The 24,557-nt window shown below is 37.6% G+C and overlaps 1 protein-coding gene and 1 long non-coding RNA gene across 3 annotated transcripts in view; one reads left to right on the top strand and one right to left on the bottom strand.

Annotated features, from left to right (window-relative positions):
* The window catches only part of PKP2 (plakophilin 2), an 80,201-nt gene that overhangs the window by 22,395 nt on the left and 33,249 nt on the right, over window positions 1-24,557 (bottom strand). Inside the window, 2 exon segments of the mRNA NM_001083729.1 lie at window positions 8,412-8,589; window positions 17,460-17,667. Of these exon segments, the coding sequence (NP_001077198.1) occupies window positions 8,412-8,589; window positions 17,460-17,667 (386 nt within the window).
* LOC112446728 (uncharacterized) lies at window positions 356-23,536 on the top strand. Of its 2 annotated transcripts, none has more exons than XR_009494603.1 (2): window positions 356-591; window positions 23,314-23,536. It is a non-coding gene; the product is annotated as an uncharacterized lncRNA (long non-coding RNA). The 2 variants fall into 2 exon arrangements; XR_003034812.2 differs by lacking the exon at window positions 23,314-23,536 and adding an exon at window positions 11,745-12,339.

Here is a 24,557-nt window from a genome sequence, read left to right as displayed (position 1 = left end):
TTTGTGAATTCATATTTTTATATGGCTATCCTGAAAAAGGACAGAGATGAACTAGTGATGAAATGATGAGGTATGATTGAGGAGACATTCATTCATACAGCTACTCATCCTTTACCACATGTGACTCTCCAGTAACATTTTCCCCAACTCCCAGGAAACATCAGTTAAGCAACTCAGTGCCTCCATGACAGTCCTTTCAGACCGCTTCTACACTTCTTATCAAATGGATTGTGGTTATCTCTTCTGGTGCCTTTCCCCCACTAAACCTGGAGTTCCTCCAGGGCAAAAATAGGTCCCATTCCCCTTTGAAATTTCAGAAATTTAAACAGTGCTTTGGATACAGCAGGCACTCGAGTACTGGACAGGGTTGGATAAGAGCAAGAGGAAAGACAGACCAAGTGGTAAAATCCCAAGAAGCATGGATTAGTTGCTTTTCTCAAATTTCTGATAACTGCTTCTATTATTGTGGAAGAGTCATTGGCACTTAATTTCTTCAACTGAAGAATGAGACTGCTAACAGCAGCTGCCTCAGAAGAGTCTGTGTTTGGCTTAAAGTGTCTTCCAGAACTTTGAATATTACTTCTCTTTGGGGTAAGCATTTCCCCCCCACTTTCTAGTCAGACAGCAGCCCATAGTCTTACACCTGTCCACTTAAGTGCCTGTCTGACCCCTGGAGGCAGGGGAAGGGGAGTGGGGAGAGTTCTGATTTGTAGCATTTGCAAATTTCTGTGGTGTAAATATTCCTACCATGGCTGATTTCAAGGGGGCAACATGATGCCACTGCATGTGGAGGTATGAAGAAATCCTAACAACTGCTTCTGACAGCTCTACCACAAATTGGAATGTACAATTTATTTTTCTTTTACTAAACTATTCATTATGCTATCATATTGTTTAAGAAAAAATTGCCACAGTCCATAGGGTCGCAAAAAGTCGCACATGACTGAAGTAACTTAGCATGCGTGCACATGGTGTAGTTGACAGTTTTCGAAGGATAACCCATGTGTGTTCTCCTATGTGAATGCCATCTCACAGTATGGCATTGGAGCTGGTAACAGCTCCAGGTGGGCCGAACTGAAGTCACTGTCACAAGTTCATTAACGAAACAAAGATTTTACCTGCAGAGCATATTCACTCTGACCCACTGCTACATAAAGACCTGGGTGGTCCCTCTCAGAACTGATCTCATCATCAAATTAATCAAGAGACAAAGTCACTGGTATGCAGAAGTTTTATTCTAAGGTAGATTGAAGGAATTTAGCCACACTAACCTAAGTCAACCACAATGTCAAAATACACTCAGGATGCTAATTCATTGTTGGTTCCACACTCAGCAGAGGAGACAATACCTCCAGTGAACTTGTAGAAATTATATTTGTTAACATTTATGACCTTTTTATGTAGTTAAGATTCATTTTTATCAGAGCTAGTCAACACCAGTCAAAATCTTTTTAGAGTAAGTTGGAGTCATAAAAACCATAATTCCTAAAGATATATGTACCCCAATGTTTTTTGCAGCACTATTTACAATAGTCAGGACATGGAAGAAACTTATATGTCCACTAACAGAAGAATGGATAAAGAAAATGTGGCACATATAATACAATGGAATATTACTCAGCCAAAAAAATGAATGAAATGGTGCAATTTGCAGAGACATGGATGGACACAGAGACTGTCACAGAATGAAGTCAGAAAGAGAAAAATAAATATTGTATATTAACACATATATGTGGAATCTGGGAAAACGGTACAGATGAACCTATTCACAAAGCAGAAATATATGCACAGATGTAAAGAACAAATGTATGAACACCAAACGGGGAGAGACGGGGTAGGATGAACTGGGAGATTGGGCTTGACATATTTACACTACCATGTATAATACAGATAACTAATGAGAGCGTACTTTATAGCACAGGGAGCTCTATTCAGTGCCCTGTGGTGACCTAAACGGGAACGAAATACAAAAAAAAGAAAGTGGGTGTGTATATACATATAAATAGTTGATTCATTTTGCTGTATAGCAGAAAATAACACAGTATCGTAAAGTAACTATACTCCAATACAAATTTAAAAATTAAAAAGAAAAAAGAAGTAAGCAACTATTCACAAGACAGCTCTACCCTCATGGAAATCGAGTCTATTTGACTGAAGGTTCCCTATAGGTCTTTTCTTAGGTTCTAATTTACATCTCCTTACTGACTTTTATACCCATTGTGACATCTACCTGAAGTAGTCTACGAGGCCAACTCCTCTCTTGGAAAGACCTCCAACTTCATATGCTTTCGGTCTTCTTTGTTAATAGGAAATTCAGTGCAGAGGTTCTACTTGCATAGTACTCTTTAAAAAAGACAATTACTGAAACACAGATATAATGCCCATAATAAGACAGAACATGACTGTACACTGGCATACCTGACTCTGTGGTTACGAGACTGTAAAGGGCAGAGGCTTAATCCACAGCAGAGCAGTTTGTAAACAGGTATATACAGTTTGTATACACTGATAAATGTCAGCATATCCAGGACAAGATGAAGAGCTCGGTTTTGGAGACAGGCTTCCTGGATGCGAATTCCAGCTTTGTCTCCTACTGGCTGTGTGATGTTGTGAAAATCACTTAACCTCTCTCAGCTCCACTTTCCCTATCCATAAAATGGGAAGGCCTACTTTACAAGGGTCACTCTGAGAATAAATTGAGGAAATTCTCACAAAGCATTTTGAACAGTTTTTACAACATAATATGCAATAAATGTTAGCTATTATTATTATAAACTAGATATATAGATGAAATAAGAATAGATTATTTTAGTAAGCAAATACCATGATGCTCAATTTCCCAGTCTTTGTGTAATATTCTGCTTCTGAAAGTAGTTCAAACCAGTGGTTTGGATTGTCTTTGCAAACAGTTTAAAATGGTATCATTATGACGGGAGTAGATTTAGGATTAAATATATCTGAAAAATGTGCTTCATTCAAACCATGCAAGTCTGTTATTCCTTGTTCATAAAAGAAGACTACAGGAAGATTTATAACCAATATCTTTGTCTTTAGATTTCTACCTTCCCAACATACCTTTCATTTTGATATTATAATTTTTCTATGTCACACAGAACTTAATTTCTATTCTCCCCACATTATAAATTTTGCTTACAGAAGAAAAAAAATCAACTCATTAGCATGTTTTATAATGCCCCCAGTCTGGCCTTAGCTAATGTTTCTAACTTCTGTTTCATTACTTTCCATTACAAATTTGATACCTTGCCAGGCTTGATTATCCACCTAACTTATGATGGATTTTAATTTGCTCATTCATTCATTTACCCATTTCACTCAAATACTTTTCACTTGCTTACTATGTGTCAGAAACCTTGCTAGGTGCTAGGAATTAGAGATTAAAACAATGCATAGGCTTAGCTCTTAAGAGTTCACAATCTAATAAAAAAAGGTATGTAAATAACTTCCAATAAAAACAGTAATGGATGCAAAATCTGTACACAGGTGATTTACCTGTAAAAATTCCCATTTGAATTCTTAAAAACAAGTAATGGTGTTTGTCTGAGGAGGCACAAAAATGTTTTATAGAAAAGATGAACTCTATCTTTAGTGTTAGATGATTAGGAGCATTTAATGGGAAGTATTTAATGGAAATGTTTTTTATTTATATTTATTTATTTATTTTATATATTTTATTTATATTTATTTATCCATTATAAATAGATAATGGAAAATGTTTCCCAGGAAATAAAATTGAACAAAGCCTTGACTATATGAAATTACCTATAATATCTAAGGAAAGCAAGTATTTTGTAGTTTGCTTGTACTTTGATGTATGTTTGGAAAAACATGAAGTAAGACTTTAAAGAAGTTTGTAGACAGACCCAGAAAGGTTGCATATGCTGTAACTGAGGAAGGTGTCTTCTATTTTTGCTTTATTTTCCCAGCAAGTGTTCCCTTCCCTCTTGCTACTTTAACAAACCTTGTTGTCATCGTTGCCATGAAGCAAGTATCTGATTCAGGTCTGTCCAATCCAGGGGACAGAGGCTCAAATGATATGCACTTTTCAGAAGCAGGGCCAGGGTTAAACCTTCCCTGAGACTGACATTTGAAGAAAGAAGTGTACTTTTTCTGTTGGGTGGCCTGTGGTTTAGGGATCTGCTATGTGGAGAAGGCTTGTTTGCATTTTTAGACAATGAGCCCAGTAGTCTTCAAAGAAGAGTAAGCAGAGATGGTATGTACAGACATATCCTGTTTTATTGTGCTTTGCTTTATTGAGTTTTATAGACATTACAAGTATTTTTTAACAAATTGAAGGTTTGTGGCAACTCTGTGTTGTTAGATGATGGTTAGCATTTTTAGTAATTAAATATTTCTTTTAATCTTTATTTATTTTATGCCATGTGTAGCACGTGGGATCTTAGTTCCCCAACCAGGGATTGAATCTGGGCCCTCTGCTTTGGGAGCATGAGTCTTAACCACTGGAATGCCAGGGATGTCCCAGTAGTAAAGTATTTTTAAATTAAGGTATATATACTGATTTTTTCAAGACATACTGCCATTGCATACTCTCGCCTGGAAAATTCCATGGATCGAAGAGCCTGGTAGGCTGCAGTCCATGGAGTTGCTAAGAGTTGGACACGACTGAGCGACTTCACTTTCACTTTTCACTTTCATGCATTGGAGAAGGAGATGGCAACCCACTCCAGTGTTCTTGCCTGGAGAATCCCAGGGACGCGGGAGCCTGGTGGGCTGCCGTCTCTGGGGTTGCACAGAGTCGGACACGACTGAAGCTACGTAGCAGTAGCAGTATAATATAAACATACTTATATATGCACTTGGGAAACAAAAAAATTTGTGTGACTTGCTTCATTGCAATATTCACTTTATTGCAGGGGTGTGGAACCGAATTTACAATATATCTGAGGTATGCCTGTCAACAGGAGATTGAGTCCTAGGGATGCTGAATTTCTGTCCCAGTCCTTGAGGCCATGGCTCCTGGTGTACTTCTTTCACTTCCACAAGTGACTGTTAACATCTCAGCCACATGAATCACTTGGTTTAAGGAAGCTTGGAAGTCCCAGCCATGACAATCAGAGAAGAAAAAGAAATATAAGGAATCCAGATTGGAAAAGAAGTAAAATGGTCACTTTCGCAGATGACGTGATACTACACATAGAAATCCTAAAGATGCCATCAGAAAACTACTATAGCTAATCAATGGATTTAGTAAAGTCATAGGATACAAAATTATTACACAGAAATCCCTTGCATTTCTATAAACTAACAATGAAAAATCAGAAGGAGAAACTAAGGAAACAATCCTGTTCATCAATGCAACAAAAAGAATAGAATACCTAGGAATAAAACCTAGCTAAGGAGACAAAAGATGTGTATGGAGAAAACTATAAGATACTGATAAACAGATGGAGAGATATATCATGTTCTTGGATTTGAAGTATCAATATTATGAAAATGACTATACTACCCAAAGCAATCTACAGACTTAATGCAATCCCTATAAAATTACCAATGGCATTTTTCACAGAACTAGAAAACTTTTTTTTAACAATCTGTATGGAAACACAAGAGACCCCGAATAGCCAAAGTAATCTTGAGAAAGAAAAATGGAGCTAGAGGAATCACACTCCCTGACTTCAGACTATACTATAAAGCTACAGTGATCAAGATAGCATGATACTGGCAAAAAAGCAGAAATACAGATCAACGGAATACGATAAAGCCCAGAGATAAACCCACACACCTATGGTCACCTTATCTTTAACAAAGGAGGCAAGAATATACAATGGAGAAAAGACAGCATCTTCAATAAATGGTGCTGGGAAAACTGGACAGCTACATGTAAAAGAATGAAGTTATAACACTTCCTAATACCATACCAAAAATAAACTCAAAATGGATTAAAAACCTAAATGAAAGACCAGACACCATAAAACTCTTAGAGGAAAACAGGCAGAATACTCTTTGACATAAATTGAGCAAGATCCTTTCTCCACCGCCTTAGCAGAGCAAAGGCAGTCATAAACAAGATGAAAAGATGACCCTTAGATTAGGAGAAAGTATCTGCAAACAAAGCAACTGACAAAGCATTAATCTTCAAAATACAAAAGCTTCTCAAGCAGCTCAAAATCAAAAAAACAAGCAAATCAAAAAGTGGGTAGAAGACTTAAACAGACATTTCTCCAAAGAAGACATACAGATGGCCAGCAAACACACGGAAAGATGCTCAACAAGGCTCATTATTTGAGAAATGCAAATCAAAACTACAATGAAGTTGGTCAGAATGGCTATCATCAAAAATTCTGCAAACTGGAGAGGGTGTGGAGAAAAGGGAACCCTCATGTACTGTTGATGGGAATGTAAATTGATACAGCCATTATAGGGAACAGTATGGAGGTTCCTTAAAAAACAAAAAATACCATATGACCTTGCAATCCCACTACTAGGCATATACCCTCAGAAAACCATAATTGAAAAAAATACACGTACCCCAATGTTCACTGCAGGACTATTTACAATAGCCAGGACATGGAAGCAATCTAAATGCCCACTGACAGATGAGTGGATAAAAAGATGTGGTACATATATACAGTGGAATATTACTCAGCCACAAAAAGGAATGAAACTGGATCATTTGCAGGGATGTGGATGAACCTAGAGTCTGTCATACAAAGTGAAGTAAGTCAGAAAGAGAAAAACAAATACCACATATTAATGTATACATATGGAATCTAGAAAAATGGTACTGATGAACATATTTACAGGGCAGGAATAGAGACATAGATGTAGAGAATGGATTTGTGGACACAGTAGGGGAAGGAGAGGGTGGTACGAATTGAGAGAGTAGCATTGACACATATACACTGCCATATTTACACTATCTGTGAAACAGACAGCTAGTGGGAAGCTGCTATATATAGCACAGGGAACTCAGCTCAGTGCTGTGATGACCTAGAGGGGTGTGAAGGTGATTCACACTGTGATACTGCAGAAACTAACAGAACATTGTAAAACAATTATATTCTAATTAAAATAAATAAGCAAAAAGATTTAAAAAAGGAAGTTTGAATTGTGTACCTGCCATGTACACAATGAAGTGAAACAGTCCTAACCTAATCTGCCACACTAAGAACTCTGCTGCATGTGGTAAGGCAATGAGAGCTATAGAAAATTTTGCTGTAACATATTTCATTGCATTCTAGTTTATTTGCTCATCTGCATCCCTGCTAGATTAAAGGTTTCTTAAGAATTTTCTCATTCATCTTTGAAAAACTCTCAGTGGCTAACATAATTCTTCATGAAAACCTGGTATTTGATATGTAGTACTCTGTAATTATGGGCTTTCTAGGTGGAGCTAGTGGTTAAGAATCTGCCTGCTACTGCAGGAGACACACGAGATGTGGGTTCGATTCCTGGGATGGGAGGATCCCCTGGAGGAGGAAATGGCAACCCACTCCACAGCTCTTGCCTGGGAAATCCCATGGACAGAGGAGCCTGGAAGGCTACGGTCCACAGGGCCACAAAGAATTGGAAACGACTGAGCACGTGTGCATGCACACACAGTGTGATTAATTATGGAGATAAGATAAATATCTTACCATAATAAATTCCCTCTGTTATCACCCAAACAGATTCCCTCAAAATGTGAACTGTGAAACTAGAGAAAAGACCAAAAGGCAAAATATATCCCAGCTTCTTCTGGGCTGCCTAATTTTGATTACATATCTGTTTGGTTTCTTTTAATCTTTAGACATAAAGGACAATGATTATTTTCAAATATATGTAAGAAAGCCTGAGACACACACTTCTAGAGGAATTAAGACTAACATTTCCTCTTCTTTCATGCATTTCTATTTCCTCCTGGTTTAGTTGGCACCTGACAGTCCAGGGCAGAAAACATTTCAAGCACCTTTTTCATCCCAATATTTAGAAATGCTGATCAAACTAACTTCTTTTGTAGCTATTCTTGTGGCAAGATAATCTATCCCTTTAGGTTTTGTTGCCTATTTAAAAACACCAGGTTCAAAACTATTTTTTTTTAACCATGTCATTAAATTATATTTTTGTCAACTGAAAAATAGCATGCAGCCTGACTTAAATCCTGTGAGATAGGGAATTCCAGTCTGCACGGACTTGTAGGTGTTCAGATTGGATTTCCAGTTTACCTATCGGAAATGATATGCTCTCTTTCCTGAGCTACTGTGGGTAGCTTTGGGAATCAAACATATCAGGAAAAACAGTACTCTTTTCTATATTGTGCTTCTAGTACTTAAGAGTGATCTTTATAATTTTTAACTGTATTTCCAGGTAATTGGGTAGAGTTTAAGACAGATCTGGATGCAGTATTTAGAGTCAACAGAGAAAATGTTGAGGGAGATGTAGACTGGCGTTACCTTAGGCATCCTGTGACATTGTAGAATATATCAAAATCAAGCAAACCATTTGCTTTCGGGTAGTCTCCTTCTGGCCATCCCGAAAAGGGGATGATGATATTCTCAGTGAGGATAAGCAAGGCTTCTGTTATCATGAGATTCTTAAGTTTGTCATTAGAGGATAAATTCCACAGCAAACCTAGAAAAGTAAAGAGTACCATCAAAACAGTGCAGGGCTAGGTCAAAATGACTGCTGAAAAGGTCAATTAAGACCATCACCCTTAGATCCATGGCTGGTTATAAAAAAAAAACAAGGTGGGGGAGATGGTCCTTTTCACAAGGGAAAGAACTGGTTTAGACATCATTAGATGCCAATGGAAGCTATCCCATAAGAAAAATTAAAATATATATAAAACAAAGAGAAATTACAATGTGAAACTATACATATTTAAATTAATCAAGAACATAAATGAATGCCAAAAATTGTTAGTACTATTCTCTTAAAAGATCCTACCACAAAGCTGACCTCATTAGGATAATAAATTTTGGGCTCATCAACAGGAAAGCTTGAAACGATCCTACTATAATTAAGAGTTCAACATTTTAAGACTCATATTTTTCTCCCTTAGATACATATCTAAGAATATCTCTGCCTGCCTCCTGCTTCCCTACTACCCACAACTCCCACCTGACATTCGCTTTCCGATAACAGCAGGAAAAGCCTGTAGAAAGCCTTTGCCTATGCCTGTCAAGAGTAGGCCGATCAATATCACCAATGAATATTTATTAACTCCTACCCAATGGTAAACTTTATGTCCTCCCAGAACTTATGCTAGCTCTGCTGCTGCTGCTAAGTCGCTTCAGTTGTGTCCGACTCTGTGTGACCCCATAGACAGCAGCCCACCAGGTTCCTTTGTCCCTGGGATTCACTAGGCAAGAATACTGGAGTGGGTTGCCATTTCCTTTTCCAATGCATGCATGCATGCTAAGTCCCTTCGGTTGTGTCCGACTTGTGTGACCCCGTGGACAGCAGCCCACAGGCTCTCTTGTCCACGGGATTCTCTAGGCAAGAATACTGGAGTGGGTTGCCATTTCCTTCTCTGATGCTAGTGCTACCTCATCTTATATTACAGTTTAGCAGAGAAGGAGAGATAAGAGTATTTACTCTACTTGCCAACTTGCAGGGGCTAAGCATTGGTCTAAGACTGGTACCACATTTACTCACTTAACTTTCCTGTCCTCTTGAATCCCCTCAACCTCCAATTAAAAAGAAAGGCCGTATCAGCCAACTCAGGAAGAAATTAAGATAACAGAATACTGTACTTCCAGGGACATCCACAGGGACTGAAGCTGGGTATTGAGAGAGAATACAAAGTTGCATGCATTTACATTTAGGATTTGTTTTTCTCACAAATTTGGTGCTCAAATACCTCTGATTCAGTGGAAGGACTATATACCTACTGCTTGCTATTCCAGTGACTCCCAGCAGGTGTCAAGTTCCTGTGCCATCTTTCATTCTTCAGTAAATTACTATAACTCACTATCATCCAAGAAAGCAGAAAGAGAGAAGGGACAGAAAGAGAATTTTCTTCCTATTCATGCCCCACTGCCCAGTCAGTAATTTTGACTTCTTAAATGTATTGCTTTGTCTGCATGAAGAACAGAGGAAGCACAGATATATACAGGGCAGCCACTTTATGAATAAAGCAAACATGGTGGTCTCAGCTAAATTATGTGGTGATATTACCTCCCCTGATATCAATTACAGAAATACTAGCTTGTGATTAAAGCTTAGTAGTTAATCAACCATACTTGTATCTGGCCATTCAATTAGAGCATTCTAGGCCTGATGTAGTCTTTTGGGCCTTAAACAGTTTACTTTGCTGCTGCTAAGTCGCTTCAGTCATGTCTGACTCTGTGCAACCCCATAGACATCAGCCCACCAGGCTCTCCCGTCCCTGGGATTCTCCAGGAAAGAACACTGGAGTGGGTTGCCATTTCCTTCTCCAATGCATGAAAGTGAAAAGTGAAAGTGAAGTCGCTCAGTTGTGTCCGACCCTCAGCGACCCCATGGACTGCAGCCTACCAGGCTCCTCCGTCCATGGGATTTGCCAGGCAAGAGTACTGGAGTGGGGTGCCATTGCCTTCTCCAAACAGTTTACTTTAGCTGTGTACAAGTAACTAATTTTTTATTTAAATCACCAAATATCCACCACAGCTTACACCTAGCTTCCATTAGACAAAGCAATACGGGGTCTAGTGTTTCATGAGGACTAGAATTCTGGCTGATGAGGTCTTTTCCTGATCAAACTGGCATTTGGGGTTAGCAGTGTCACTCAACCACAGGCTTTGCAACACAATGACTTCATTGGTCACACCTCATATTAAGAGGCCCTGGAAAGGGAGAGACAGAATAAAATTCCAGAAAACTAAGGTGGCTGAAAACAACTGAAGGGCAGGTCTGAGGTTGAGTTTTGGTTACTAAGCTGCAAAAGAAAGCTGAAGAGAAAAGAGAGAAAAGGAAAATAAAAGCTTCCTGCTCTAAATAAGCAAACAAATTAACAGTCTCTGCCTGCCAGAAGCTTAAAAATGTGAAGCATAATGGCATTTCCTCTTTTTAAAAAGGACCACACAGAGCACTCAAAGGAAAAGTACACTTTACAATAAAAACCAGAGAGGATTAATTTGAACAAAGGGAATGGAATTTTCTTCCAACAGTCAATGTCCTTTGTAGTTTGGCATGCTATATTATTACTAGAGAAGTATATCGTTTGGGGAATTTCAGTATAATTTTTGAATTTTTAATGTAAGATATTATACAGAAATGTCATGCTTGCCAAATTTCTGTATGATACAAAGTTAGGAAAGAGCTTAAATGTTCACTAGAGATTCAGGATTGTACATCCTTACACACACCATAACACACACATACATACAAAATCAGTAAATGACCAATTACCAATTGGGAAAAGGTATATGACAATACAGGACAAAGGTTAAATACCATTAATATACAAAGTTCTTATAAATTTTAAAAAATTAAATTATTAATAGGAAAATTAACCCAAAGCTCAGTTGTGTCTGATTCTTTGCGACCCCATGGACTATACAGTCCATGGAATTCTTCAGGCCAGAATACTGGAGTGGGTAGCCGGTCTGTTCTCCAGGGGATCTTCCTAACCCAGGTATCAAACCCAGGTCTCCTGCATTGCAGGCAGATTCTTTACCAGCTGAGCCACAAGGGAAGCCCAACCCAAAGCGAAAAGCATCTAATCCACATAAGAACGCAGGCTCTCTAGTAACTAAAAAAAAATGCATTATTTAACAACTACATATCATTTTCTGTGGTTACAGGAGGCAAAACCAGAGCAATGAGTGGAAATTCTGAGAAAGGAGATTTTGGCTCAGTGAAAGCATAAACTTCTAAAAGAACTTTGAAGAAGACAGAAAGATCTGCTTGTAAGATCCAGCATTATCACTGGAGCCAACAAAAATGAGCTCATCTTTTATGAAAATATCAACAAGGTGCTTTATCTCAAAACTAGAGTATTAGAAGAGACTAGCAGCAGCAGCAGCAGTGGCAAATTAGAATCATGTACTCTTGGGCCACACTTGCAGTTTTTTTAGGCATACTCCTAATAAAAATTACTAAGCCTGACTCTCAGGATGGATTCCAGGAATTTACATTTTAAAAATGATTCACATTTTTGGCATTGGGAAATTAATGGTTTAGATAACCCTGAATAGATGTCTCTTTCAATGATTACATTCTGTATTCCCTGATACTGCATTATATTTGGGGTTTAGATTTTCATTTGCTTTAACTTTGGGTCAGTTTATTCACAGTGCCTTCATTTCTATTATTACAGTTCTTTATTGTAGGTGTACTGTCTGTAATTTTCTGTCACTAAGCTCTCTTTCTAGCCAAAAATAAAGGAACAGGATTCTGGTAAGGGGTATAATTTGAATAATTAGCAATTTTAAGTGAGAGAATGATAACTGCATTATTGAGAAACTTGTTGCCAACTGATATTTACAAAATACAGTTACTGAATAAAGGGATCTAATAGATATTAAGCCCCAGTTTTATTAATATTGCCCTTAGGACTAGAAATATAGCTAACCAAATCTGTATAATGTTAATAGCAAAACTTGTAAATTTTATGATTAAATCTTCAAGGAGCAGCAGGAGAAGTGATTCTTTTCAAATTTATATTTCAAAATGATCACAGAACAGGAGGAATGTGTTTCTGTAATTTCCCTTACATGGATCATTCCTTCTTTAACCTAACTTTTGTAAAACTTATTAGGAATATCATATTATAACAAACGTCATTTATTTAAAAATAAATCTCAAGAGAAAGAAATTCAAGAAGGCAAAATGGTTGTCTGAGGAGGATTTACAAAAAGAAAAGAAGAGAAGTGAAAGGCAAGAGAGGAAGGGAAAGATATACCCCACTGAATGCAGAGCTCCAAAGAATAGCAAGGAGAGATAAGAAAGCCTTCTTAAGTGGACAATGCAAAGAAATAGAGGAAAACAATAGAATGGGAAAAACTAGAGATCTCTTCAAGAAAATCAGAGACACCAAGGGGACATTTCATGCAAAGACAGGCAAAATAAAGAACAGAAATATTGAGGACCTAACTGAAGCAGAAGATATTAAGAAGAGGTGGCAAGAATACACAGAACGGTACAAAAAAGGTGTTAATGACCTGGATAACCAAGATGGTGCGGTCATCTCACCTAGAGCCAAACATCCTGGAGTGTGAAGTCAAGTAGGCCTTAGGAAGCATAACTACCAAAAAAGCTACTGGAGGTGATGGAGTATCAGCTGAGCTATTTCTAATCCTAAAAGATGATGCTGTTAAAGTGCTGCCCTCAATATGCCAGCACATTTGGAAAACTCAGCAGTGGCCTCAGGACTAGAAAAGGACAGTTTTCATTCCAAACCCAAAGAAGGGCAATGCCAAAGAATGTTCAAACTACTGTACAACTGCACTTATTTCATATGCTAGTAAGGTAATGCTCAAAATCCTTTAGCCAGACTTTTAACAGGATGTGAACTGAGAATTTCCAGATGTTCAAGCTAGATTTAGAAAAGACAGAGGAACCAGAGATCAAATTGCCAACATCCATTGGATCACCAGAGAAGGGAACGGCACCCCACTCCAGTACCCGTGCCCGTTAAGAGTCGGGCACGACTGAGCAATTTCATTTTCACTTTTCACTTTAATGCATTGGAAAAGGAAATGGCAACCCACTCCAGTACTCTTGCCTGGAGAATCCCAGGGACAGAGGAGCCTAGTGGGCTGCCATCTGTGGGGTCACACAGAGTCGGACACGACTGAAGTGACTTAGCAGCAGCAGCAGCAGCACTGGATCACAGAAAAAGCAAGAATTCCAGAAAAACATCTACTTCTGCTTTACTGACTATGCCAAAGCCTCTGACTGTGTGGATCACAACAAACTGTGGAAAATTCTTCAAGAGATGGGAATACCAGAACACCTTACATGTCTCCTGAGAAACCTGTATATAGGTCAAGAAGCAACAGTTAGAACTGAACATGGAATAACGGACTAGTTCCAAATTGGGAAAGGAGTATATCAAGATTGTATATGGTCACCCTGCTTATTTAAATTCTATGCGGAGTACATTATGCAAAATGCCAGGCTGGATGAATAACAAGCTGGAATCAAGACTGCTGGGAAAAATATCAATAACCTCAGATATGCAGATGGCACCACCCTAATGGTTGAAAGTGAAGAGGAACTAAAGGGCCTCTTGATGAAGATGAAAGAGAGTGAAAAAGCTGGTTTAAAACTCAACATTTAAATAACTAAGATCACGGTCCCATCAGTTCATGGCAAATAGATGGGGGAAATAAAGGAAACAGTGACAGACTTATTTTCATGGGCTCCAAAATCGCTGTGGATTGTGACTGCAGCCATGAAATTAAAAGACACTCCCTCCTTGGAAGAAAAGCTGTGACAAACCTAGACAGCATATTGAAAAGCAGAGACATCACTTTGCTGACAAAGGTCCATATAGTCAAAGCTATGGTTCTTGCAGTAGTCATGTAGGGATGTGAGAGTTGGACCATAAAGAAGTTTGCATGCTGAAGAATTGATGCTTTCTACCTGTAGGACTGGAGAAGACTCTTGACAGTCCCTTGGACAGCAATGAGATCAAACTGGTCAATCCTAAAGGAAATCAACCCTGAATATTCACTGGAAGGACTAATGTTGAAACTGAAGCTCCAATACCTGATTCGAAGAGCTGACTCATTGGAAAAGATTCTGATGCTGAGAAAGATTGAAGGCAAGAGGAGAAGGGGGCAACAGAGGATGACATGGTTGGATGGCATCACCAATTCAATGGAGATGATTTTGAGCAAACTCCAGGAGATAGTCAATCGCTGCCAAAGGGAGCAACTTTGGACACTTTGATACAGCAAAACACTCAGATAATACTGGACTCACATTTAGGCTTTGTTGTTTTGCTAGCTGTGCAACGTTGGGCAACTTATGTAACCCCCTGAGTCTTACTGGTCATATGTAAATAGTCAATAATACCATGCCTTATGGAGCTGTCAGGAAAAACAGAGGTAAAAAATAGAAAGTTCAAGGTTATGACTAGGCATAGATGTTAAGGAATCTGCCTATAATGCTGGAGACTCGGGTTTGATCCCTGGTTTGGGAATGATTCCCTCGACAAATGGAATGGCTACCCACTCCAGTATTCTTGCCTGGAGAATTCTATGGACAGAGGAATCTGCTAAGCTACAGTCCATGGGATCGCAAAAAGTCAGACATGACTGAGCGCATAATAGAGGCTCAATAAAAAAAAAGATGTTTACAAAACAGACAAGAAAAGATTCATATATATGGCTACTCACTTTATGTTTCTAAACAAAGATATAAATGTGTCTAAATTAACAATTTATTTTTGAGGCCCACAAAGCACTTATTTAGCACTTCTATTAATAGAGCTAAAGGAAGTTATTTAGTAGTGTGACTCACTCAGCCGTGTCCGACTCTTTGGGACCCCATGGAGAGTATCTTACCAGGCTTCTCTGTCCATGGAATTCTCCAGGCAAGAACACTGGAGTGGGTTGCCATTCCCTTCTCCAGGGGATTTTCCTGACTCAGGGTCCAAACCCAGGTCTCCTGCATTGCAGGCAGATTTTTTACCAACTGAGCCACCAGGGAAGCCGGTTATTTAGAAGGATTTGTATCAAACATTCAAGTATCAACTTAGTTAAATGAATATGTTAACAAGCACTTGCTGGTAGGGATGTTTGGCTTATACTAGAAACTCTGGGAATTGTACAAATTCCATTTATCAGCTCTGTAGATTATCTAAAGAAGCCTGAATGATTTCTATGGCATCAATACCACAGAATATTCTCTGTTCTTAGTTTCCTTCTTCCTACACAAAAGAAGAGGACGTTCACAAACAACAGATTATTTCCTTTACAAACACTTCCTCCTAAGTTTTCTGGCTATCATGCACCCTAACCTTGAACATTTTATTACTGAAGATTCCTCTAGATGAACAGCAGCTTCTTTGCTCTACTAGTGATTTTCACTATGCTGGGAATAACTTTCATTCTCTTTCAAAACACTAGTCCAAAGTCTATACCTCTTTTAAGGTCCACAATGAAACATATCTCCTTTATGAAGTCCTGACTGTGTATGTATCTGATTCTCTTTTGTGTTCACTACTGTAGTTTAATGAAGAAAATGTTAGGTTCTAAACGTGAGGTTTGTTTTTTGTTTTTCTTTTAAGGCCAACCACTGTATAATTGTTCATGCTTTAGTAGATGGAAAATAAAATTCACAACCTCTCTAGTCTGTGATGTGCCTTGCTTGACACTTGAAGGCTGCTCTCTAAATGTTGGCTGAATGAATGAATGAATAAGTGAGATTACTCTTAATTTCTGAGGTACTTTAATATAAGTTACGGATATGAAAGGAAATCTCTCATAAGACATGACAGCATGCTGGCAGAAGGGTAATATGCTGCAACTCTTCATACAGTTTTATACAATTACAAAACTTCATGTAGTTTTATAAAATTAAACTATATCAAGATAGAAAAATGTGATATTTTGAGATACAAATGGGTAGAGAAGATATAATGACAACATTTTTATAGGAAAAAAGACAACTGTTGTATAATAAAAGATAGCCGAAGTGCAACAGATATTCAGTTCAATCTAAACAATACTTATGGAGCACCTCTTTTAGATAAGTATGAACACTGTCAACTATATCACTAAGAAAAACTTTCATATATTAAAAAGGGTTAACTTCTTTGGACTTAACTTCTTCATCTGTAAAACTGAGATTTAGTACCCAGTACCTCAAAATAGCTCAAAACTAAGGTTTTTGTGAGAATAAATTAAAAATTTCTACTACCTAGGACACTGAAGATACTTAAAAGTTTCCCCAAGATAATACTACTGATGATTATACTCAGTAATGGTTTCTTACATTCTTTGTAATGAGTTCAGGGAGCTTCAGCAGAGAGCTGATGAATCATTTTCAATGAGTTATTTTCTATCATATGCACTATTCCTTTAAACAAAATTAAGCCACGTTTTTCCATGCTTCAAGAATTATTAAAAGCATTACTTTATTTCTGATTAGTTTTCCAACCCACACACAGAAAAGAGATATTTATTTTTCCAAATCAGTATTTAAATAGAAATATGAAATGGAGAACTGAAAAACATATCTAGTCATGTTTTCTTTTTAGGAGGTCAAGGGACAGGGAAGTTACGAAGCTGGTATTGACAGGGGTCCAGGTGATAAAAGGTGCATAGAATTTTTAATTAAAAATATTAACCAAAAGCTCCAGAAAAGTTTCCCCTTTAGAAAAAAAGGAATTCAGATTTGACTTGAATCTGGGGTCTAAGCCAGCAGTAATAATGTTCCTTAAAAGCCATCTCACAGATAACAATGAGCCCATCTGTCATTTGCTTCAGGAAACTTCAGAAAAACAAATAACATTAACACATCTGGTTGGGGTGCACTATGCTACCCCTGTTAATAGTAAGCATTACCTGTTATTTGCTTCTTAGTCTCCAAGTCTCTGGTTTGCTTTAACACCTGGAGCAGCCGAGGCACTCCACTGAGTTCAGCTACCTCCAATTTATTGTCATTATCTTCAAACACCAAGTTTCTCAAGGCCCCACACACGGCTCGCTGGATATCTTCATTCTGAACTTTTAGGAGCTGTAGAAGCTTGGGGATGCCATGAAGCTGATAAACCTGGGAAGTAGATGCATATTTCAGATACTTTTTAATTTTTATTTGATAGTAAAGATATTCAATGTAATATGAATGAACAGATGAAGTTCATTGAATTTGCTGATAACTACCACCAATTAATGTGTGGTGCAACCTGACACTCCAGTGTACAACACACCCCAGCTCTAAGGCAGTAACTCTCATCAAGGGCTCAGGATAAATCTGTGAAGACTGAAACCCATAAGAAAACTGAAGGGCAAAGTTAAGTAATAAAGGGTGAATAAATGATAGTTAAGTGGATGTTGTTGCTGTTTAGGCAGTCATGTCTAACTCTTTTGGGACCCCGTGGGACTATAGCCCACCAGGGTCCTCTGTCCAAGGGATTTTCTAGGCAAGAATTCTAGAGTGGGTTGCCATTTCCTTCTCCAGGGGATCTTCCTGACCCTGGGACTGAACCTAAGCCTCCTGTATTGTATGCAGATTCTTTACCACTGAGCCACCTGGGAAGCCCAATTAAGGGGACAGAAAAGCCTTAATCACAATAAAGATGAAGAGAACTAGGAATCCAAGAAGTAGAGAAGGTTTTATGGAAGAATACCATATTACACGAATTTGTTTTCCAGGACAGAGCTATACAGTCAATATATACAATGGAAATCACCTCCATTAGTAGTAGAAATAAAAATTCATTTTTCATTTACCATGGCCATTGTAGTAGCAATGCAAACCAACCCTAAATGCAATTTTTTTTTTTTTTGAGATATAAATGACATAACATTTATGTTAGTTTCAGGTGTAGAACATAATGATTCAATATCTGTATATAATAAGTCTATTACCACCACACATAATTGGACTTCCCTGATGGCTCAATTGTTAAAGAATCCGCCTGCAATGCGGAAGATCTGGGTTCAATACCTGGGTTGGGAAGATCTCCTGGAGAAGGGAACTCCAGTATTCTGGCCCGGAGAATTCCATGGACAGAGAAGCCTGGCAGGCTACACAGTCGATGGGGTTGCAAAGAGACAAACAGGACTAAGCAACTTTCACTTTCACCACACAGAGTTACAAATGTTTTTCTTTTGATAAGAACTCTTAAGATCTATTTTCTTAGCAACTTTCTATTGTTATCATGCTGTACATTACATTCCCATGACATTTATTTTATAATTAGAAGAATGCAAGCTATTTTTATAATCAATTGTTTTGGCTATTTAAAAACATTTAAATAAGTTATGCAAGCATTTTAAGTAAATAACATAACTTTGTAATTTTTAATATGCTATTTAAAAAATATTTCTTCTATACAAATATGCAAGAAAGGGCATGCTATTGGAGAAGGAACCTGAGGGTAAGAACTAGGAAAAAGAAAAAATGATGGCTTTGATTCTGAAACCTAAGGCTGTTTAAGAAGAGGCCAAATGGGACTAGCCTGGTGGTCCAGTGGCTGAGACTCTGTACCACCAATGCAGGGGGCCCAGGTTCGATCCCGGGTCAGGGAACTAGATCCCACATGCCACAACTAAGGGTTCAGATGCCACAACTGAGACCCAGTGCAGCCAAATAAATAAGGAAAACATTTAAAAAAAAAAAAAAAAGAAGAGGCCAAATAATGACATTCTGAACAGGGTGACTTTGTGTTTTAGGCTACAAACATTGAAAGAAATCAGGAGGTGGATGCAGTATTGCTGAAGAGAAATGTTAAGTTACAGACTGAGGGCTTGCTTTCTCAGAGGCTTCCACTAGCATCTGATTAAAACTTTTTAGTTGGTAAGACCTTTTGGTAAGGATCTCAGTCATTTTTACTGTCTTAATGCAGAAATTTATAGGAATTAAGTTGCTGTGAATACATTTCCCCTTAGGATAAATTTCATCACTTTATGAATGATGTCCTAACTGCACAACCGTTTCCAAACAGGAGAGACCTGCACACTTGGCTTGGTGGCGCATTTCACATTTTCTATGTATCTGATAGGCAGATAAACAGAATTTAAGACACTGTCTTCCAGTCTTACATCTTCCTTTGTCACGACTGGGGAGAGATTAGCAAGTCAGGAATAAAAGTCAAGGCTGTGAGATAATCTAGTAAAAATAATAACCACAATAATAAAACAAAAAATAACAACTCTTCCTCCTATGTCTATCATTAGGAGGTATTGGCATAGTATTAAAAATTTTATATATTAACATATACATTATCTAAGCAATAGGTTGCAAGAACCTTAAAAGGCTAGTACTCTTTGGGTCCCTTTAAGGCAATAAAGAACACTTCCACTTTTGACTCCCTTCCGAGGGAATAGTCAACTTGGGAGACTGGCTACAGCAATTTTGTTGGGTTATGTCTAAAATCATTCTAATGTGTTTGTAAGAAAATGCTAATGATAGCTATCAATTAGATCTGGACCAGCAGATCATCTATTTGATCATCTATTTCAAAAGCAGAAAGGCAAAACTTACTTGAAAACAGCCGATAACTCTTGTGTTTCCCTAATTCTGTCAATAGTTTTTATGATGGCTGAATTCCTATTCTATAAACTCCTTAAACGGTAGATTAACTATGGAGATATTTCATTTATTAATTTATAACTTACAAGTTGCCTTCTTCAAAATATGATGTGAAATGGCTTACTGGCCCAATTTCATTTCTACCTGTGATGATAGCATGGGTCAGAAGTGGCTAGTGGAAACCTCCACTGCCTTGTCCGGGTGGCATGAATGGCTGGCTTCTGCTCACATCCCTCTGGCCCATTCCATTACCCTGTCACCTTTATCCCCTTGGCTTTCAGCACTTGCTCCAGTCTAGAAAGAAGAAACTTCAGACACACCATACTTGGATAAATGCTGAAATCCAGCTACAGCTTTGCTCACTGGAGAATGTGCCTCCCTAGTGTTTGGTACCTACCTCACATTTAAAAATAGATTTTAGCTATTTTTACCAATTTTATCAATTAAATGAATATAAGTCATATCAAGTGCAAGAAGCTGATGACATTCTGTGTATTGCCTGTAACTTGGACAGCTGGTAATGACTCCTATACACATTTGTTGTTGTTGTTGTTTAGTTGCTAAGTTGTGTTTGACTCTTTGTGAACCCATGAACTGCAGCCCATCAGACTCCTCTGTCCATGGGGTTTCCTAGGCAAGAATTCCTAGGCAATTAATACCACTCCAGTATTAACTGCCATTTCCTTCTCCAGGGTATCTTCCCAACCCAGGAATTGAACCCATGACTCCTGCTTGGCAGGTGAATTCTTTATTGCTGAGCCACCTGGGAAGCTCTATATACGTTAGGTCCAATGTTAAATGCACTGTTCCTGCCCCTTTGAATTCAGGGAAACAGGCAGGACCAGAGAAGTTGCATATGTTTATTTTACACTGTATCCTCAGGGGGGAAAAAATACTTTGGGGAAAGGAAAAAAAAAACAGAATTACACGAACATTTCAGAACTTCAAAAAAAACTTCATTTGAAATGGTTTCTAAATATATGAAAGGGCAGAATTGCATACTAGAATTTTAACTTTCTCCTTGATTATTCTGATTCTCTTCCCTGAAAACTCTTAAAGACTTAAATGGTGAGGGTTTCTGATAGCAAATAAGTAGAGGGAACAGACAAATTCTCTTGGCATAAGGGCTTCCTCATGCCCTGGTGCCTTCACTCTCAATTCCTTTCCTGTCTGAAATGCTCTGCCATTCTGCCTTTCTGTTGGCGAAGTCCCACTTATCCTGCATAACCAGCTCAAATATTACCTCCCTCCGCAAAGTGCCACTCTTTCTTTCCCTCTCATTACAATTAATCACTCCTTGTAAACTGGCATAACCTTTCAGGAAGGCAATTGTCAATATGTGTTAAAAACTTCAAACATACTCACTTTTAGTAAACTTCATTAGGAAATAATTTGAAATGCAGATACAGATTAACATGATAATAGTAACTACATTATTTATAATACCAAGAAGTAAGAAACCATAAAAGTCCAATGATGGGGGAAGACTGGCTAATAGTTAACTGTCACATATTCATATACTGAGATATCCACAGAAGAGGCAGAGCAATGCCTGAACTGACAGGGATTTTATTGGTCATATAGTTCCCTCATCAGTTAAATGGGATTATATAAGATTGGCAATTGTGTGCTAGGCCCACAGTAGTTCTCAACATATAGTAGTTACTACTATTATGATGACTATGCCACCGATAAAAAAATATATATTTTGCCATGCAGTGGCATGTGAGATCTTAGTTCCCCGGCCAGGAATCGAACCCATGTCCCTGAAGTGGAAGCATGGCATCCAAACTACTGGACCACTAGGGAATTCTGTTTAAAAAATATCTTTAATGTTATAAGAAAATGATTCATGCAATGTTGCTGAAAAAAAGTTGAATACCTATGCATTTCTGCTCACAGATACAAGGAAGGGAATGTGACTAGGGAGTTTGGGAGAAATGGTGGGATTATAATGTATGAATGGGGATTTCTACTTTGTATTTTTTTTTTGAATAGCAAGCATGTATTTATGCATGCTTTTAAAAAACAAAACAAAAAATTCTCATAAAAAAGCTACATATTCAATTTGATGACAGCTATGTATATGCATGCATTAAAAAATTAGAGAGTAAAACCAAAATAATAACAATAGATGGACTGTGGGTTTTTTTCTTTCTTAATTTCCTTCTAAAACATTTTTTCTTTTTTAATTTCTCAAATTTCTTATAATAAACTTATAAAAAGATTTTGCAAAAGAGTTATGGCAGTCACTGCTTCAGTGATGAGATGTGAAGTAGGCATGGAAATAAAACCAGCCTAAGAAGGGTCTTACAGAATAAATTATGGGATTTGTTCTTTATAGTACAGGCAAGCAGGACAGATATTGGAAAGGTCTCCTGGATGCTATGAAGAGGCTGGGCTTAGGTGTGGATAAGAATGGAGGCAGAGAGGTTAATTAGGAGTCAGCTGTATTAACAAAGATGATGGTGACAGGGATCAGCATGGTGGCACCGAAAAGGGAGAGAAAGTGTAGGTAGATTCCAGACATGTGTAAGCAGCATTAACAGGACCTGAAGACTGCATGAGTATGAGAGGTAAGGAAAAAAGAAGGTTCAAAGTCTGTCCATATTTTGGTATCAAACTACCTGAGTGAATTACCACTCAGAGAGGAGAGAGCTATTATTTCAGGGCAAGTGTTATATGATTATCTAACTGCATTCTCACAACAACTCAGTAGTAGGGCTATTATTTTCAGTTTAAAGGTAGGAAAGCTGAGGTTGAGACTGGTAAAGTATAGGTAATTAGGGTACTGGGATTCAGACTCAGCCCCTAGCTACTCTTGAGAGTCAATGCTTGAACATCTCAACTCAGCAGAAAGAACAAGTTTAGAAGGAGGACTGGGAAGTTGAGAAAATGCAGCAAAGACGATGTGTTCTTTTTTAGATGAGCTGGTATTGAGTACAGCAGGATGCCTAGGAAATAGACATGGGGTTTGGAACCTGGGGAAAGACTGGAGATGCTGTGAGTCGTTAGCACTGAGATCACATTAGTGGAAGTCAGAGGAGTGGATGAGGTCGGTCAGGAGATGGTGTCAAATAAGAAAAGCCCCAGGAAAGCATCTAATAAACATAAACATTTAAGGTACAGGTTAAGGATAATTTTTTTTTTTTTTTTTAATAGAGGAAACCTGAAGGAGCCAGAGAGATGGAAAAAGAGCCAGGAGACTCTGGGCCAAAAGAAGAAAGTTTCAAAAAGGAATGAGGAATTGATGGTGTTAAATGCTGAAACTTATATAAAATAATAACTGAAAAGTTGTCAGTGGTCTTAAAAGTTTTTAATTTAAAATACTGACCTTTATATCCAAATTGTTGTTGTTTTTAATAAATACATTAAAAAAACTATATTATCATTCTTAATATTAATGGGGTTTTGTGAATGCCCTTGGGTTATATTGTCACAATTGTTAGATTTCCTATCAAGCATGTATGTGTTTAGGTTTCATATAGTTTTCATGTTTCATTATTCTCAAAACCTGTCTTTGTTTTAGCTTTATCGCACTGAATAAGAGCTAAGAAGGAAAGCACAGGTTTAATCTTACATGTAAGCAGAATGATATTTATAGTCAAGTTAGTAGTTTAAGAGAGTGGAAATCTAGCCCAACTTGGGTAACAAGAGAATATTTCATGTAATCCCACATTATAAAATGAAAGCATGTATAAAATTGCTCAGTTTTAAAAATTGGGAATAAAAAAAGATTTGTGTATAAAGAGGGTTTATTACTAAATATACTATTTTTTTAAAACAATCCTTATTTTTTTCCATGGAATAAACATAGACAAAGGGTCAGTGAGAAATACCCAAGACTTATATAACTTTTAAAAGTAAAAATATATGGAATAGATCTTTTGAAACAATACATAATAGATATCATGAAGAAAAAGACTGACAAATTTACTTCATAAGAATTTAAAATCATGCATAATGAAAGATATCATAAGAAAAGTCAGGAAACAACATTGTCACATAGGTAGCAATGGGCTAATGTGCATAATAAAGAACTCTTACAACTCATTAAGAAACAGGCAAACGTCTTAGAAAAATAACGTAAGTTAAACAATGACAATCGACTGAATAAATACGAAGTCAAAAAATATAAAAGGTTCTCATCTTCATGAATAATTAATGACATGCAAGTGGAGAAAAAAAGACAATGGAAGCTCTGACTTACTACTCAATCTGTAGGATTAATCACATGCTCTTTCTCCTCTGTGAAATCCAGATTTTGAGTACTGTCAAACTGGCAGGTTAGTATATGTTGGCCTTTGGACTCTTATTTATTCTGTTTACCAAGAGCAAATTAGGTATGTTACCCAATGCATTTATGCCATCTGTACTTGTTACTGTAATTATGTAATTTATTTACC

The sequence above is a fragment of the Bos taurus genome, chromosome 5 (genome assembly GCF_002263795.3).
Source record: "Bos taurus isolate L1 Dominette 01449 registration number 42190680 breed Hereford chromosome 5, ARS-UCD2.0, whole genome shotgun sequence".
Taxonomy (NCBI): Eukaryota; Metazoa; Chordata; class Mammalia; order Artiodactyla; family Bovidae; genus Bos; species Bos taurus.
The sequence above is the reverse complement of the archived record's forward strand: the minus strand, read 5'-3'. Positions and strand labels throughout refer to the sequence as shown.